Source organism: Acomys minous, assembly GCF_964271855.1.
Source record: "Acomys minous genome assembly, chromosome: 4".
NCBI lineage: Eukaryota > Metazoa > Chordata > Mammalia > Rodentia > Muridae > Acomys > Acomys minous.
In genome coordinates this window covers 96,751,707-96,769,137 of record NC_140486.1, presented here as the reverse complement: position 1 = coordinate 96,769,137, position 17,431 = coordinate 96,751,707, and the positions used below count along the sequence as shown (strand labels likewise).

At 45.6% G+C, this 17,431-nt stretch overlaps 1 protein-coding gene across 2 annotated transcripts in view; it reads left to right on the top strand.

The window, feature by feature from the left end:
- Positions 1-17,431, top strand: part of SGPP2 (sphingosine-1-phosphate phosphatase 2) — a 119,784-nt gene that overhangs the window by 78,932 nt on the left and 23,421 nt on the right. Inside the window, exons 3-5 of one of the 2 annotated variants that reach the window (XM_084779666.1) lie at positions 6,655-6,834; positions 10,223-10,312; positions 12,406-12,935. In XM_084779666.1, the coding sequence (XP_084635792.1) occupies positions 6,655-6,834; positions 10,223-10,312; positions 12,406-12,759 (624 nt within the window). In that variant the 3' untranslated portion in view covers positions 12,760-12,935. Of the gene's footprint in view, positions 1-6,654; positions 6,835-10,222; positions 10,313-12,405; positions 12,936-17,431 lie in introns of those variants that run through there. The other variant, XM_084779665.1, reaches the window with a different exon arrangement.

The following is a 17,431-nucleotide window of genomic DNA, read 5'->3' as shown; positions in this document are numbered from 1 at the left end:
AAGAACAGGATGGATGGTGGCAGTTAATTGTTTCTCTTTAGGTAGGAGGGCCTTCAACAATACAGAGCGAAGCCCTTTATTCATGGTGAGCCCTGTTGAGTTAATCATTAGACTCTTTAGCCGAGACATAAATGAAGGAATAGCCGTCTGCTGATTTTAAATAGTCTTTCCTTGTTTTTAGATCAGTTTTAGGTTGACAGTAAAACCAGGCAGAAATTACAGAGTTGTCCTATGCCCTCTGATCCCACTGGCAGCATTCCACAGCACAGTGGTACATTTCATGTAACCGGTGACCCCACGTTGACACATCCTGGTCACCCAAAGTTAATAGTTGACAATAAGCTTCATTCTCAGTAGTTTATGTTCCTTGGGTTGTGACCAGTAGACAATGACATATATTTATCATCAGAGTATCAAACAGAATGGCCTCACTGCCATAAAAAGACCTGGTGCTCTGCCCACTCATCTTTCCATCTTTCTACCCCCAGCAACTACCGATTTTTCTATGGTCCTCACAGTTTGGCTTTTTTCCTGAATGTGATGTAGTTAGAACCACATGTGTAGCCTTTTCAAATTGGCTACTTTTACTTAGTAATATCTATCTAGGGTTCCTCCATGCCTTTCAGGGTTGGATCACTCAATTAGTCTCAAGTGTTGAATAATATTCTATTCTTGGAATGTACCACAACGTGTGTGTATGTATGTATGTATGTATGTATGTATGTATATTTATATATATATACATTATACACACATATATGCCTATATATTTTACTAAAGAGCCTTGTGTTTGTTCCCAAGTTTTGGCCACTATGAATAGATACCCATGTGTAGGCTTTATATGTATATATAATTTCCCAACCTACTTGGATAAATTCCAAGTATGATTCTCAGACTATAGTAATAATATGTTTAACTTTGTAAAAAAAAAATTTTTTTTTGTTTCAAATTGTCTTCCAAAGTGATGTTACTGTTTTTGCTTTCCCACTGGTGATGAATCGATGTTTCTTTGACTATGCATCTTCTCCATTGTGTGGAATTGTCGGGCTTTGGACTCTAGCCACTCTAATGTGTACGCAGCTGTGTCTCACTTTTGATTTAACGTATAATCGATGGCACATTATGTTGAGCATTTGAAATCTCAGACTCATCTTTTCTCTCTCTCTCTCATCTCTGGCAAACCTATTGCCTCCATTTGTTGTATTTGGTGCTCGGAACCAAAACCAGGGCGAATGACAGGCAGGCAATATTCTAACTTTGTAAAGCATAATGCTTTACCAGTAAACTGCAGTAAAGCCCAGCATCCTTTTTGCTGTACGAGTTAACTTGCTCTGGGAAAACAAAGACCTTTTCTGTATTGTTCTGCGCATCGCTTCCCAAACCAGCACTGTACCCTTTTCTTGGCAATCCACTGAATACTTACTGCATAGAGTAGGTTGAATGGCAGGTCTCCCAAACCACATACCCAAATCCTACACCCCAGAACATGCGGGCATTATCTTGGGATGTTCTTCTAAGACCCTCCAGTGGGGCCAGTCCTTAGAAGGGCATAGAGGGAAAGGCAGGATGAAACACACAGAAGAAGAGGAAGCAACATTACCCCAGAGACAGGATGGTAATGAGCCGGCCAATCATCGAGGTGTACTCACACGCACCAGGAATTGGGAGAGGTAAAGAAAGGACTCTGCCACAGAGCCTCAGAGCGAGCACGGACCAGCTGACTTCTGATATCAGACATTTAGCCTCCAGGTCCTAGGTGACCGCTAATCCACTTTCTGTCTCTGTAGTTTCCTATTCTGGACATTTGTATGGGTAGAATCTATAGTGTGTGTCTAGCTGTCTAAACAGCATGCTAACACCTTTTAGATTCTAACTACAATGCAGTACTATTACTGCCTAAGCGTAGATTTATTGGGTAACAGAGCCTACTACACATGTGTTCTTTTCAGCACAAAATGCCTTAAATTGCTTTAAACTGCATCGTTGCTTCGCCATGTCTACATCAGAATACCTCATAGGGTGGATGAGCCTCTGAACCGGCTCTTCTTTTTGGGGGGCATCCTGAGGGTGCCAAGTGCAGTTCCTGGGGCACAGAAGTGTTTTCCAGAAGCCACAGATCCCCTAAACAGTGAGAAACCCTATAACACTCAAATAAGGCAAAGCCCAGCCGTCCTTCAATTCATTACCAACAGCAACAGCCTTGGAAATGCCGGTGCGTGCTCAAATTGTGTTCTGAAATATAGTCAGTATTTCCTTGTTCAGCAGAGGCTTCAGGCCAGAGTGCTGCAGAAGGTTTTTCAACCCAGTGGAAACTCAGGGGTCACACAAAACTCCTCTTCCCCCAGCAGAATGGTCCTGTTTATTAGAAAGTGGGTGGCATTCCCCAGTCTCCTCCCCTCTCCATGCTAGTGGTGCCTGTGGTCACGGCTCACCTGGGGAGCATCCGAGCTGCTGAGGCCTGGGGAATCTTCTCTCGACGAAGCGCATGTTCACACACCTGGTAGGCTCTGGCGTTGTATTCCGTCATTTTCTTCCTTCTGTCTAACTAGCACGATTTCTCCCTAGTTGTCATTCTTTTTATGTACACATTCCTTTAAATCTACACAATATTTTTACATTATTAAAAGCAAAAGGCAACGCAGACCATTTTTCAAGTCCCCCTTCACGGCTGGCCTGTACTGCACCGGTATCTCTCACCTGGATTCGGCAATTTTTTTTTTAATTGCGCAGAATCTCATCATCATCGAGCCCCAACCCAGACAGCTGTTCCTTACATTGCAGAAAACCTAGAAACTACTTTTTTGAGATGTAATTGACAGAAGTTACAATCAACTGCCTCATTAAGATAGAATTCGTATAATATTCAATTTATTCCTTTAAAGAGTAGAATCAAGCCATCTTTAATGTACCCGTAATGTTTGCACATATTTGAAATGTCCAGTTTGGCACACTGTGGCATGTGGGCCTGCCCTGGCATCACAGTTGGGTATCTGCTTGGGATGGAAAATGGGTCAGTGTCTGAAAGTGAGTACTGATCTTGCAGAGGATCCACATTGAATTCCCAAACACCCCTGTTGGGCAGTTTAGAAACACCTGTATCTCCAGCTCCAGGGGATCACACACCCTCTTCTGGACTCTGTGGACATCTGCAGACATGTGCGCATGTGTGTACATATGTGCACACAGAGGCACCTTCCTCTGGAACCTTCTCATGATCATTTGTGACTTCTCCCCTTCCTAGTAAATAAGAACTCTCTTTCTCACTATGAGGTAGTTCATATTTTTTAAGAACTTTGTATAAATAGAACCATTTAGCCATGCCATTTGCTTTTTCTATTTCTTCACTTTGCAGCATTGTTTTGAGCTTTTGTCTCTATTTAAATATGTGTCAACAACTCAGGTTTTGGTTGTCCCCTAGCAGCGTGCAATTGTATGATGACACTACATTTTACTCACCTTCTGATGAAAGTTGAGCTGTTTCCAGTTTGGGACTATTACAAAAAACCACAAGAAAAAAAAAAAGAAAAAAGAAAAACCATGCAATGAGCATTCATGTGCAAACTTTGTGTGGCATATGGTCTCATTTGTCGGGAGTGAATGTCTAGGCTGGCGTGGCTGGTTCACATGATTAGAGTACACTTAACATCTTTAGAAGCTGCCAGACTTTTCCAAAGTCATTGCACAGTTGAATTTTCTCAGTGTATAAGAGAGCTCCAGATCTTTTTTAGCCTTGCCGCTGGCTGAGGTGCTTGGCTCTATTTCTCTTAGCCATTCTAGTTCACGTGTGCTGGTGGGCCTCGTTTGCTCAACTTCTGTGGTTCTAGCCTCCTGGTAACTCCCACTACTCCACACTGCCACTTATCCAAGCCTCTGGCCATGCTGTTCTTGTTTTACCTTCACTCATCTGAATTAAGCTGTTTTCCCTGTAAGCCCCAGGGTCTTTGGACCCAAGTGTTTTCCTACATGTACTGTTTGAGTCAGCTTTGTGTTACTGTAACAAAAATACCCAAAGATAAACAACTTAAACAGAAGGAAGATTAATTCTGACTCATAGTTTTGAAAGTTTGAGATCTATAGGCCCCGTTGCTTGGGCCTTGTGATGGGTGAGGCAGTATATGGTGGTAGAGGAAGCTGCTCACCTCCTGATGGCCTGGAAGCAAAGAGAAAGAATAAATAACCTAAGGGCCTGCTTATAAAGGTTCTAGGGACTCCCAATAGGATGCAAAGTAGAGCGCGCGCCCACAGAGATCTGTGGGTAACTTTCTGCTAAACATTTTCTTACATTTACTGAGACTGTGTGCAGTCCTCTCCCTACTCAAGGCAGAGGAGCTGACACAAGGTCATCACAGGAGAGCTTGGCAGTTATAAATAGCCATAGCACAGACAGAGATCCATACTGTGAGTGAGCCTTTTACCTGTGTCTGAAAGAGCTTAGATCTGTTTTCTCTTGCTTAAAGAGAGCTGCTCCTATAGCCATTTTTATTTGGATTTTTAAGATTGGAAACAATGTGTAGGTGTGGCGATGTTTTTAAGCGAAGTGAACAATTGTTCTAATTCTAAACATCCTTCGGGCATAGGAGGGGAAATAAAAATGAGGTCAAGAGGACTTCTAAACTTCAAGAAAATTAAATGCCGTTCAAGTGAGGGTTACTCAATCTCCCTTGATGTTATGATTTGAAGGCTTCCGGTCTGTGAGAGTTTTCAGTACTTTGAATGAAATAGAATTTGTCATGTGTGCCTGTGATATTTTGTTTACGTTGGTGGTGAGGGGTGGGCAGAGCTGGGGTGGTTTTAAGCGGCTTCTGAGAAATGCTTAGTAGTCCATAGTCTTTGCCACCTCCTGAGATGATAATAGCTGGATGTGGCTTCCCAGGTTCCCAGAAAGGAGATAGGAACATAAAAAGAATAGGTCTTCAGAAGAGTCATGCTGTCAACTACTAAGGGATGGTAAAGAGTTCCACAGTCCATTGGACATCACAGTGAGAGAATTCAGTGATTGCTACTGCAGCGTCATTACAGCCTGGGGATTCGGCCTGCTGTGTACCTTAAGCTGTGCTGGGTTTTAACCCAGGCACAGTGCCTCCTGGGGGGATACAGCTCCGAATTAACCTTCCCCTTGAAGTGGGGAAAGAATGCACTGGCGTGTGGAAATCCCTGGCAGTCAGCTGGCTAGTCTAAATAATTTTGAAGTAGCCTTTCGTAAGAGTTCTATTCCAAAGCATGGTGACTCCATCTACCCCTGGCAGCATGGATGCTGTTGCCATCATCAAGATGAGCAGGCTCATGACTAAAGCCATTGACACACTGGCCCCTGCAGGAGAGTCTCCTGCCAGAAAAGCATCCTGAGCTCCTACACTAGCAAAGGCCTGCAGGGGAGGGAGAAAGAGAGAGAGGGAGGCAGGCACGCAGGCAGTGCAGGAGATAGGAGTTCAGGTAAAAGGAACAGTGAAGGGGGGTGAGGAAAGAAAGAAGAAATGAAGGGAAGGAGGGAGAAAAAGAAGAAATGGAAGAAAAGAGTGGGAGAAGAAAGGAAAGGAAAAGAAAGAGAGGAGAGGAGAAAGGGCCGCTTCTGGTGAGAGTCTCTGCCACCCACTGCCGTGAGTTGAGTTGCAAAGACAGGTTCTTGGGTAGCCGCACTGCTCTTATGTCGTCCTTCATAGGTCATGCATGGGATGGTCATGTAAAGCTCTTTAACAAGACAAATGGGTTTGTGGTGGACAGCCCCATTCATTCATTTTTGGAAAGCATGAACAGCACATCTTGGTTTCTAGCTTCTATTTAGAAAAAAAAAAAAAGATTGTGTGCAGGCTGGACCAATGGCTCAGGCGTTAAGTGCACTTGCTGCTCCCGCAGAGGACCTGGGTTCCGTCTACAGCTGCTACCAGGCAGCTCACAACCCCCACTAACTCTAGTTCTGGGGAGTCTGATGCCCTCTTCTGAACTTTGCAATCACCAGGCACATAGCACACATACATACATTCGAGCAAAACATTCATAGACATAAAATAAATATATCGAAAAAGTGTTTTTAAAAGATGAAGGAATTTCTTCATTAAATGGCCCTATGGGGGACAATCTCTTGGACAAATTCTAGGTTGACTTGTCATTGTTATCAGCCTCCAAAATGCCCACACTTGTTCATTTTATAGCTTTCTAAGTGCAATTAAATTGTACCTGGTGTCCCCCTTACATCTACCAGGAGTGACAACAGCATTTGGGAAAAAAAAATGCTCGTTAGCTAAATGATCTATGAGAACAGCCATGTTTGTGGTTAAAGCTTAGGACTGTGTAGAAGGCAATTCCAATGAGGCCGTTTAAGGGTTGCATGATGGTCTGACTTGAGTGCAGGGCTAACTTTGGCCCAGGCTACTCCTGGGAGGGAAGGAGCCTCAGACAGTAGTTTAAAGCATGGCCTCTGGAGACTCACTAAGTGGCTGAGAGCGGCGCCTGATGCATACACAGGCTACCTGAGTGTTGGTTAAGTATATTAAGATTAAGAGGCTGAGGGGGTGAGTCTATTGATAAAATGCTTCTTGGACAAGTATGATGAGCCCAGTCTGCACTACCAGACATTCCCAGTGGGTATCAGAGCAGAGGAAAAGGGGGCTCCAGGCAGCCGACTGGGATAGTTACCTCAGACCTTTGGTTTTACAGTTGGTGATGTACATCGGCCAGGTGGCCAAGGACATCCTGAAGTGGCCCCGGCCCTCATCCCCTCCAGTTGTGAAGCTTGAAAAGAGAGTGGTTGCAGAATACGGAATGCCGTCCACCCACGCCATGGCGGCCACCGCCATTTCCTTCACACTCCTCATCTCTACCATGGACAGGTACCAGGTAAGGTGGGGGGCCCATTCATATTCCTCCCACACTCATCGCTAATTGTAGAATGAGGAAGGAAAGGGGGGAAACTAATTCAGAATCTTTCTTAAAGCTGCTTTGAGGGACATTAAGATTTATGAAGTTAAAAAAAATGGAGTCTGAAACCTACAAGGATGTTGTTAATGTCTTTGTAAAGTGGCCGTCTAACTTAGCACCCAAATCAGATTTGCCTTTGAGTGAGGATGGGCCCCAGAATGAGGAGCAGAGTGTGGGGGTGCCTGACAGCATCCTCTCCTCCAGGAAGCGTTTACCTGAGCTGTTGCCTAGACTGCTGGGAACCTCCACTCTCTGGGCTTGCAACAGACACAAAGGGTTTACAATCCTCATAAATGCTCCTCTGGGGCAAAGATGATCCCATCAAATCCCTCTGCCAGACTCTCCTGGCCTGGGGCAGAAGACAGTCGGGTACCCCAAATTACCTTCCAAGGATGACTCTGCCCGTGGTTAGGGACCAATGACTAGAAAGGATGCCTCTTTTATTTTAGAGCCATATAAATGACAGGAGATTAATAAATGTTGAAAATAGAAGAATTTCACTTAATATCTGCTTAGATGATAATTATAGTAGGACCTTTTCAAAGTTACGTGATTGCTTCAAGGGAGATTTTTGTTTCTTGCTATTTGAGACACACCACTTTGTGTTTAATTTCATAAGTTTTACTCATTGGCTATTGGAAGTCTTAGATTCCATCAAATCAGTGGGTCACCCTGCCCCTTACCCCAGATATCCCCAGCCGTTCCGTATTTCAGCTTAGGTCATTGCTTAGGATGAAGGCTTCCTTCATCCAGCCAGCATGGTTGAAGAGGTCAGGACTGTGTCAGATCTCAGCTCCACCTCTTCAGTCTTCCTAATTACACAGACATAGATCTGTTTCCTCACTAGGACAAAGATAGCCATAAGGAATATCCATCTAGCCATAACCAGTGTGCTGTAACTTATTGGAATACTGTGCCAGGACCCAAAAGTATCTAAGGTCCCTAGGGACTGAGTTCATGCTGACGTCTGAGCTGGGTTCCACCTATACTCCACTGCCTAGCAGGACACAGTGGGCCTGGGCCTAGCCAGCTATGCAGAGGGCTCTCAGTACCCAGAGAAAGAGAGACATCTATGAATGTTGTTGTTGTTTAGAGAAAAGATCTTTAAGGGCAGAACATCATAGTGACAGTGGCAGGTTTTCACAACTTGATGGATGGGAGGTGTAGGGCAGACTACATCTTTAAAGGCATGCCTGAGGGGCCTCGACCCACTGGGGTGCACCTCCTAAAGTTTACATGCCCAAAGTTTACATCAAACAGTACCAGACTACAATGATCAAACATTCACCTGGTGGGCCATTTAACATTTTATGTTAAAACCAAAGTACATTCTTTTCCATATTGAATGCTGTTTGAACCCACTGTGAGGAGAGGCTGGCTGTAGAAAGAGAACAATGACAATTTAAAAATATTCCTGTTTCCTTTGCTTCCACACATACAATCATCCTTTCTTTCTGAAATGACTCCCAGGCTGCCATCTTGCCTCGAAGTCCAAACAGTCCTTTAAAGTTTTCCAACTAAGATGTTCTTTTTGGCTCATATGATGTGGTAGTCCTCCTAAGGCCTGAGCTGAAGTGTGATTTCTTTCCCCTTTAGCTTTTCATGATAAATACATTCAGCCATTCAGGTTTATTTACTCACAAACAGATCTAAATGTGGATTTGCCTATTTATCTGTGCATCAAAGCTAATATCTGACTGCATGGACTTATTCACTTTAAATAGCTTCCTGTGCAAGTCTGAGGCTGGTTCAATGAAACATCTTTAAACAGAAACTGCCAGTTGTGGTACATACACCTGTAACCCCAATATGCAGGAGACTGAGATAGGAGGGTCACATGTTAAAGGCAAGCCTGGGCTATGTAGTAAGATCTTGTCTCAAAAAATATTTTTTAAGAGAGTATTTCTAACCAAGTGTACTGGCCTCAGTGCTACCTGGGGAAGAACAGAAGATAATGATTTCTGGTTCTGCCTGAGCCACTGGCTGTGCGACTTTGTGTACATCTCTCTGGCTCCTGGTCGAAGGTAATGACTGGACAGTATAACATCCTGTGTTAAAGTCCAGTGTGACCATGGCTTACTGGCCACCATTTACAAAACAGGGCCGATTATGGAACCCACATTTTAGGGTCGTGTGAAGACCTCGTGGCCAGGTGAATCAGTCTTATGTCTGTGGCAGAGGCTGGTTTATCTGTTCATATTACTACAGAACAACACATTAGCAATCTAAGCAGCTATATTATATATCTGCGTCCTGGTTGTAGCAGAGTATCTGTCACCCTTATGTGACTCAGCCTTACCCAGACTCCTCCAGACACTCTTCCCTGCTAGACAAATGCTGTCGCATCTGTATACCCACTTCTTCCACTTCAGCCTGTTGTTTCTGGGGCTTCTCAGAAAGATGTTATTTCTTGGGACTTTTAGACTATATAACGACAGACATCTACCTTACTTCCTAGTCAAAGTGTTCATTTATCAGAGCCTCTGATGTGCCTACGTATTCAATGACTTTCCCCAGTTGCTTGTAGGTGACCCTGGTCCTCCCAAGATGTTTCCAAAAAAAAAAATATCTGGGTCCCCATGAAACCTCACTATATGCAGGCTTACAAAGATATTTGGATAGGGGTGGGGCTGATGACCTTCATCGTTTATAAGATCAGGAATGCTGATAAAAAGAAGTAAAGCTTTCAAGGCTCCAGTCCTGCACCTACTCATAGCTGTCTTTGCCACTCCCTGACGCCACTCAAGAAGCTGTGTTAGATGGGCACACAGAACACCGCTGTGTACTTGTCTAAGTACTGTTTATAATGTGGCGACAATAGATGTGTCTGAGGTGCACCACTCCCTGTGGGTCCTACTCTCCGTGTCCCTGGAGGAAGTCCTTTGTAGTGCAGCAGGCTCCATCAGAACTTCACTGATCTTCCCTCCTGTGCATTTCCTCCTTACCTGTCCTCATTCTAAAATGTTTCCAGATGATTAGATTGCTGTATAAGATTCAGACTAGGAATTATGTACAATGAATACCATTCCCAACTCTTCCATCAAGTCAGATAAGTCGGACCAGCTGGGTGGTACAAGCCTGGAGTCTTGACTACTCTAGAAGATGAGACAAGTCAAGCCCTACCACCAGTTGGCCTCACAGGGAAAAAATAAATAACATGTGTCTAGTGGTAGAGTGCCTACTTACCTTTCTAAATTCAATCTCTACTAGTACATGCGCGCGCACACACGCACACACAGACACACAGACACACAGTAGCATTCATCTGAACATAACCTAATTCCTTATTTTCTCTTCTCCTCTGCAGTACCCTTTTGCTTTAGGCCTGGCAATGGCTGTGGTGTTCTCGACGTTGGTGTGTCTCAGCAGACTCTACACCGGGATGCACACAGTCCTGGTAAGGCTAGGGGGCGGCAGGCCTCCTAACTGAACAGTGTTTGGTCTGAGTATCCATGTGCTCCGTAAGCTGCTTACTGAAGCTTGGCTCATCTGTGTATAGCTATAATCCCAGCTACTCAGGGATCTGAGCCAGGAGGATCACAAGGCTGATGCCACAGAAGAAGACTGTCTCAAAGTAAAGAGAGGGCTGCAGATTGCAGTATCCTGGAGGGCTTGTTAAATGGGGCAATGTGGGAATGAAGAAGTTACAGGCTCTGAAGCAATGACAGCCATCCCGACAGAAGAGTTGGGATTGGGTGAGCTATGCTTGCTCTGCTGGAGGGCACCTACTACACTTGGCGCATTTACCATGTACCCCACAAGGAGAACGAATTAGTCCCAGTGGGGGGGGGTCTCTGTAGGGGAACAGTTTCTTGGGGTGGGAGGTTCTAGTTGCTTGTATTACACAGTGTCAGCCTCTGAGGAAGGCTTTGCCAATTCCCTGATCCTCATCTGGCGAAGGCTTTGCTGTGTCCATGGGTCTAAGGCACTGGGGCCCTTGACGTGGCCACCCCCATGTTAACAACATTCATTTACTCAGGACTGTCTCTTCTCCCCATAAGTGATGTGTCTCAGTGGCAGAGCCCTTGACTTCCATGTTGAAGGCTCTTGGTTCAGTTCCTGGTACTGCAAAATAATCAATCATCAATCAATCAGTTATGGGAAGTCTCTGAAAGAAGGGAGCGGGGAGTTGGGAGGGGAAAGAGGAAAGGAATGGAAATATTAAGATAAAACCGCACTTGGCAGGACATACCTGTAATCTCAGAACTTGGGAAATGAAGGCAGAAGCCTTAGGTGCATAGTGAGTTCCACGGCAGCTTAAGGTACTCATGTTGAAACAAAATATATTAAAATAATGCCAACAGGGTAGAATGAAGTAGATACTCTAAGCTGTCTCCGTAACAGAATATCTTACTGAGACAAGTGAAGGAAGAAAATATTCCTATTGGCTCATGACTTGAGAGAGTACAGTTGTGGCGGGGGAGGAATGGTGGGATTCCTGGAGGCAGGAGTGTGGATAGGGGGCGCAACCTCCCCCCACCTCCTAACCACCCCACACACACACCTGAGCATATAAGGAGCCAGAGAGAGACTGGGAAAGAAGCAGGCTCAGACTACAACCCTCATGGTTCTCTCTTTAACAACCATTTCAGACCATCAGACCCTGCTGTTTTTTTTTTTTTTAACAAAATCTCAAACAAAAAAAAAAAAGACTTAGGAGCCAGAGGCTGGGTTGTTAGCCTGCTAGCTGAGAGAGGCAGAGAAAGCACCCAGTTGATCTTCCTCCTCAACTGGCACCCCAAAAGAAAGAAATGTTCCTTCCCCACATCATCTTAAAAATGGCATGTCCCTCTCTTCTACTTCCTGTGTGTCTCTATATCCATCTTCCTGACTTCCTCTTACTCTCTATGGTTTTTTTTTCCCCCTATGTTCACTCCCTGCCAATTGGTTGCTTGCTTTGCCTCTTGACCTATAGGTGATTTTACTTAATTCAGGCAGAAAGCTCTTGGATTAAAGGTGTGTGTTAGGTCTGTGCCCCACCGTAACTAGAAACAGGTTTTTCCAGTAAACAACACAATCTCGGGGTTCACAGTGTGATCAAACATCCTGCAACATGACCCCGTCTTCTGAGAGGTTCCACAACCTCAGAAAATAGCACTGTTATGCAGAGACCGAGTGTCCAAACACTTGAGTCTGTGAGGGATATTCCACATTCAAACCATAGTATGAAGTAGATTGACTTCAGGCATTGAAGAAGACAGGCTAAGGCAGCCAGGATTCGTGTGTTTCTTGTCTCTGCTGATACAGAAACAGGGCAGAGCAGACATCCAAGCTTGAGGAGAGAATTCACAGGGGTCGTAATGTAGGTCCTCACATAGTTGACCTGAAATCCTAGGGTTCCCGTCATCCTCTGAGAGTCAGATGGGTTGGAATCATAGCCTCCTTCTCTTTATACCTTTCTAGGTTAGGGATGGTGGTAGAATCAAGCGTGACATATGCATTTAGAAGTTGGCCAATCCTCCAACCATATTACAAAATTTTCCCTTCCAGGACTGCCACAGTCAGGATAATAAAAAGTCTTTGAGTATCCAGGGCCTAATAAGCATCCAGCCAGGGAGTTGCAGAGCATGGTCGGCTGCAGAAACACCACATTTCATCCCGCTCTGTACAAGAAAGATGTCCTTAAAAAGAAACGGGCCTTTGACTGTTGTATGGATCTCAACTTTGAAACTCCAAGAGATGTTAGCAGAAGGCCTTGTGAGGAAAGGCCATTTTTGCCAGGCACCAGGAGTGAGTTATCAGCGGAAGGATGGGTCATCGTGGGAGACAGAAAGGTGGATGACAAATGAGAGCAGCTGGAAGCCTCAGCTACGGCAGGCAGGGTGGGAAATCAAAAGGATGTAAAGGCTGCGAGTCAGTTGGTGACACAAAGCCCTCGCTTCCGACACCAGTACTGAATAAAGCCCGGCATGATGATGTTACAACTGCTGTCCCGGCATTTGGAAGGTGGAGGCGGCAGAAGGTTCAAAGTTAAAGGCCATCTTCAGTTACATAGCAAGTTTGAGGCCGTCGGTGGCTACACGAGATAATTTTAATGCAGAATTTTATAATTAAAATCAATGCAATGGATTCCATAGTAAATAAAGTATATATAAATGAATATCTGCCCCCATGTTTTTACAGGTGTACCTCACCTAACCCAGCTCCCAAGCAGTTTACTGTTTGAGTAAAAGGTCCGGGGTCTTAGAAATACCAAAGAAGCAGTTAGAAGTCAGCGTTGTAACTACCGAGGCGCTGTCCTCGCCTCTCTATCCCAGCACACACTGCATCTGCTGGCTTCTGAGGGGGAGGGGAGGGGAGCGGAGCATTCTCAATTCGCCACAGCACTTCTCCACATGGCAAAGATGTTCTCCGCAAATCCCTTCCTAGACCCCAGTGTGGAACTCCACAGGACTCTCCTGGGTGTTTTGGCATCTCTTTTATCTAGTGCTACTTTTTAATTTCCATAGGTTTGCATTTTGAAAAGAAAAAATCGATCTCAGGTTAAAATTAAAACCAAAGAAAACAGAGGAATGCGGAGCTCCAGACATAGAGAGTGAAAACACACACAAATCCACTTCAGTGAAACACAGTTACATTTTTTTTCCTCTTTTCTTTTTAAGTGGCTTTTGGAGATGGAGAAGCAGATATTTGCGGGAAGATTGATTGGGCCTCTGATTTAGATGCAAGGAATGGGTTGCAGCCATTCTTTGGGCAGAATCTCCCCAGAAGAGAATGGAGTGAGGGACCAAGGCAGCTCCTCTCCCTCCCTGGTCTTGTTCCACTCCAAGCTCTGCCTCATCTTGAAACCCGACACTGGCTCAGACCCAGAGTACATTGGGCTGCAGGACCAGAGCCCTGGCTCAGGGCGCTGTGAGTCATGGCATCTTAGTAGCAAAGGGAAAGGATGGCTGTTTGCAGAGTGGGATGGTGGTAAATTATAGGTTACTGCAGTTCTTTATTCAGCAGCAACTCGATAATTTCTGATGGGCGTCAGGCTTGGAACAAGATCTAGGGATATCTTGGTCTCTAGGAGCAAACCCACCCACTCTCCTGGGTCTCCGAGTCACCGAAGGGGGCAGATGTGTGGGCTAGTGATAACTTGGCACCAGGTCTATAATTAGCAAGGCACAGCTGGCCTGAGTCAACTAAGATAATGTGGTCTCTTCCCAGGGCCCCTCAAAACAACCTTCAGAAAGCACTAAAAGTATCCTCACTCCTGCAGCCTGTTCAGATCACATTTAAATCTTTTTCATTTTTATCTTTTGACAGTTTTATACAAATGTTGATAAATTTTAGTTGTTTTCAACACTCTTCCCTTCTCTCAAGCCCTCCTTCCTCCCAAGAAGTCTCCCTCCTACTTTCATGTCTTCCTCATATGAGGCTCTCTGAATTTAATTAGAGCTGCCTATCCAAGGGGGAGGGTATCTCCTGGAGCACTGGACAACTTGTCAGTGGCTACCCCAACTGAAGAAAGGACCTCTGCTCCACCAGCAACCATTAAATGCCAGTAATCCCTCAGGAGGTGTGGGACCATGTGGGTCCCTCTGTAATTTGCCATGGACATCTTAAAATGCCTCTGGACACATCTATACACCCACAACCATAGCAGCATTAGTCACAATAGCAGAAGAAAAACAAGAAGCAGAAGTAACCCATGTCCACCGGTGAGTGACAGATAAACGGAATGTAATATGTGCCTGCACTAGGATCGCATTCAGCTGTAAGCAGGAAATTATGGTTCGTGCTACAACATAAACACCAGAGGTACCATGTTAAGTGAAATAAGCCAGCAACAGAAGGAGAAATATTGTAGGATTCCATTTACCTGAAGAACTTCAGGCAGTCATTTTAAGAAAGTGGAATAGAATTGTTGCTGGGGACTAGGGATAGGAGGGTATAGAAATTATTTCTTAAGTCTAGAAGATCAAGTTTTCCTCTAGAAAGACTTCTGGAGTTGCACGGCCGGGGATGGTTGCACAGCAGTGTCGTTGTACTCGACGACACTTTAGCTAGGTGATGATTGTTAAATTTATATGATGCTTGCCTGTGGGAAAATTAAATTAAAAGTTCTACTCAGGGGCTGGGAAGAGGGCCTGGTGGGTAAAAATGCTCGCCACACAAACAAGATGACCTGAGAAGCCCTAATGCCCATGTAAAGCCTGGTGTAGCGAACCCAGAATACCTATGGTGAGATGGGAAAAAGACATGGTGAATTCCTAGAAACTCTCAGGCCAGGTAGCCTGGTATAGGTAGCACAAAAACAAAAAACAGAACACACACACAAAAAAAACCAAGAGACTCTGTCTCAAACAAGGTGGAAGGCATGGACTGATGTCCAGGTTGCCCTCTGACCTGCACATGCGTACCCACCCTCACTCACACACACATGAGTACGTTGGGGGGGGGGCATGGGTCCTGATCTGTGCAAACAGCTCTCTGATTAATTTTCATCCAGAGTTTGAGAGGCATTGACTGGGTCAAAGATGATCACATCAGCTGTGAAGTGGACACAAACCCGAACAGGATCAGTTGTAAGGTGGAGGGAAAGTGGACACAGCTGTGATGCTCTGGGAACATCAATGTGTCGTTGAGGTGGCTCCTGTTTTACATTAATGGTCCTCAGTACATACAGAAGAGTGACCTCCTCTGCAGGACTTCTCCCTGTCAGGTGTGAATGTCTTGCTGTCCAGGGCAAACCTCGGCTGGACTCTTGGGAAGGGCCACATAAAACAGAGAGCTGTAAACCTGCTTAGCTACGTCACTGTGCTCGCCAGACAGCTCTGGCCCTGTCTCAGGGCAGGACCTCCCTATTACCAATATGTCCGCGGAAGAAATGTGGGCAAGGCCCCTCCCAACCCTCCCATCCCTCTGACATCCAAGCAGTCATCATGATGAAGCAATTCTGACTCCTAAGTTTGTCCTTGCACCGCTGACAGGATATTAGTCATCATTACCTGCTCCACGGCACAGAGAACTTGCTCTCTGATGCTGGTTGTATGTGATGATGCTCCATCTGGGTCGGGCAGCTCTACGATGCCTTTAAAGGTCTTTGGAGATGCCAGCACAGTTATACCAAACATGGAAATAAAACCCAGGCTCACTACTGACAGCCTTGACTGGCTGATGGTACCATGCAGGTGGCCATCCTACCTCTAGGTTCACCAATCATGACCAAACAGCAAATCGGTTAAGCTTGGTTCACCAAACAAGACAAAGCAACAAGTCAAGGTTCCTTCTTGCTTAAGGCAGTATATCTGATGCATTGACTTGCAGAATTGTGTGTGTGTTTGTGTGCTATGTGTGGTGTGTGTATGTGGTGTGTGTGTGTGTGTGTGTGTGTGTGTGTGTGTGTGTGTGTGTGATTAATTTCATGTTTTCTTGGTTTTAAGAATAACCAGTTGGAGGCAAGGGAGTCAGGAAGGAAAAGAAAAGGAGAGCAGAGCAGAGGAGAGGAGGAGAGGGGAGGGGAGGGGAAAGGAGGGGAGAGATCTTGAAGTGATGGAGTAGTTCCTAGACAACTAGCTCACTCAGCTGAACATTAAGGACCCAGAAGCAGGTGGCTGTGCTGAAGGTAGCTAGCTTTACCACGACGCCATCAGGGTGTCCTATCTCTGGACAGCTCTCGCATCAAAACTTGGACATATGTAGGTGAGACTTTGGTGGGACCTGACACTCCTTTGGCTGTGTGATGGGGTCCAAATGCAGAGATGGAATCCTGGGAGTCATCCCTGTGAGCTACAAAGGAGTGGCCCAAGACAGAAGCTGGAATGAGCCCAGTGAGGTCAAACATCTGTCACCTGGTGACCCTCTGCCTGGTCAGGAATGCAAATAGCAGATACCTGTTCAACACACTTTAAGCCTCAAGAAAAATGCACTGGCTTTTGTAACCACAGGAAAAAAGAGGCACCAGTGGCCACTGGGAGAGAAAGGTCTGACATCTGGGTCTTCCAAAAGCTTCCCCCCTCCCCCCCCCCCCCCCGCAACCCCCTCCATACCCCTACCTCCACCCCCACCCCCACTCCCGCCACTCCCCACCCCACCCTGCCCAGACCTTCTCTGCACAGTGACTTCATGCCCTCTGGCTGTTCTTTAATCTGAAGCCAGAGCCTGGGAACTCTCGGCTTAGATTGTTTCACTTCCTCTCCTGGAAGGATGCTGGTGATGAGAGTGTCAGAAAACATCTCACTGGACAATGACTCCCTCTGCTGCATCACCAGGTCCAGGGCTATCTGTGATTAGGCTGGCTGGCAGCCTGTTTAGGCAGAGAAAGCCCTGGAAGTAGAGGAGGGGATAGAGTTGTCACACCTAAGCAGGGCCAGGTCTCCCAAGTAAAGCACCCTCAGCTATCAGTAGAAGAGGGCAAAGTCCAGTGTGGTGTTTCCCTGCTCTGTCAAAGGCTCAAAAAACCAAATACAGCACCATGCCTGTGCTTGTGTAGAAGGCTGGCGACACTGTGTTGTCTGTGACGCCCTGAACAATGCAACTGCACAGGACCAGTTTTAAATCCACTGCGTAATGAAGCAATCGATACCCC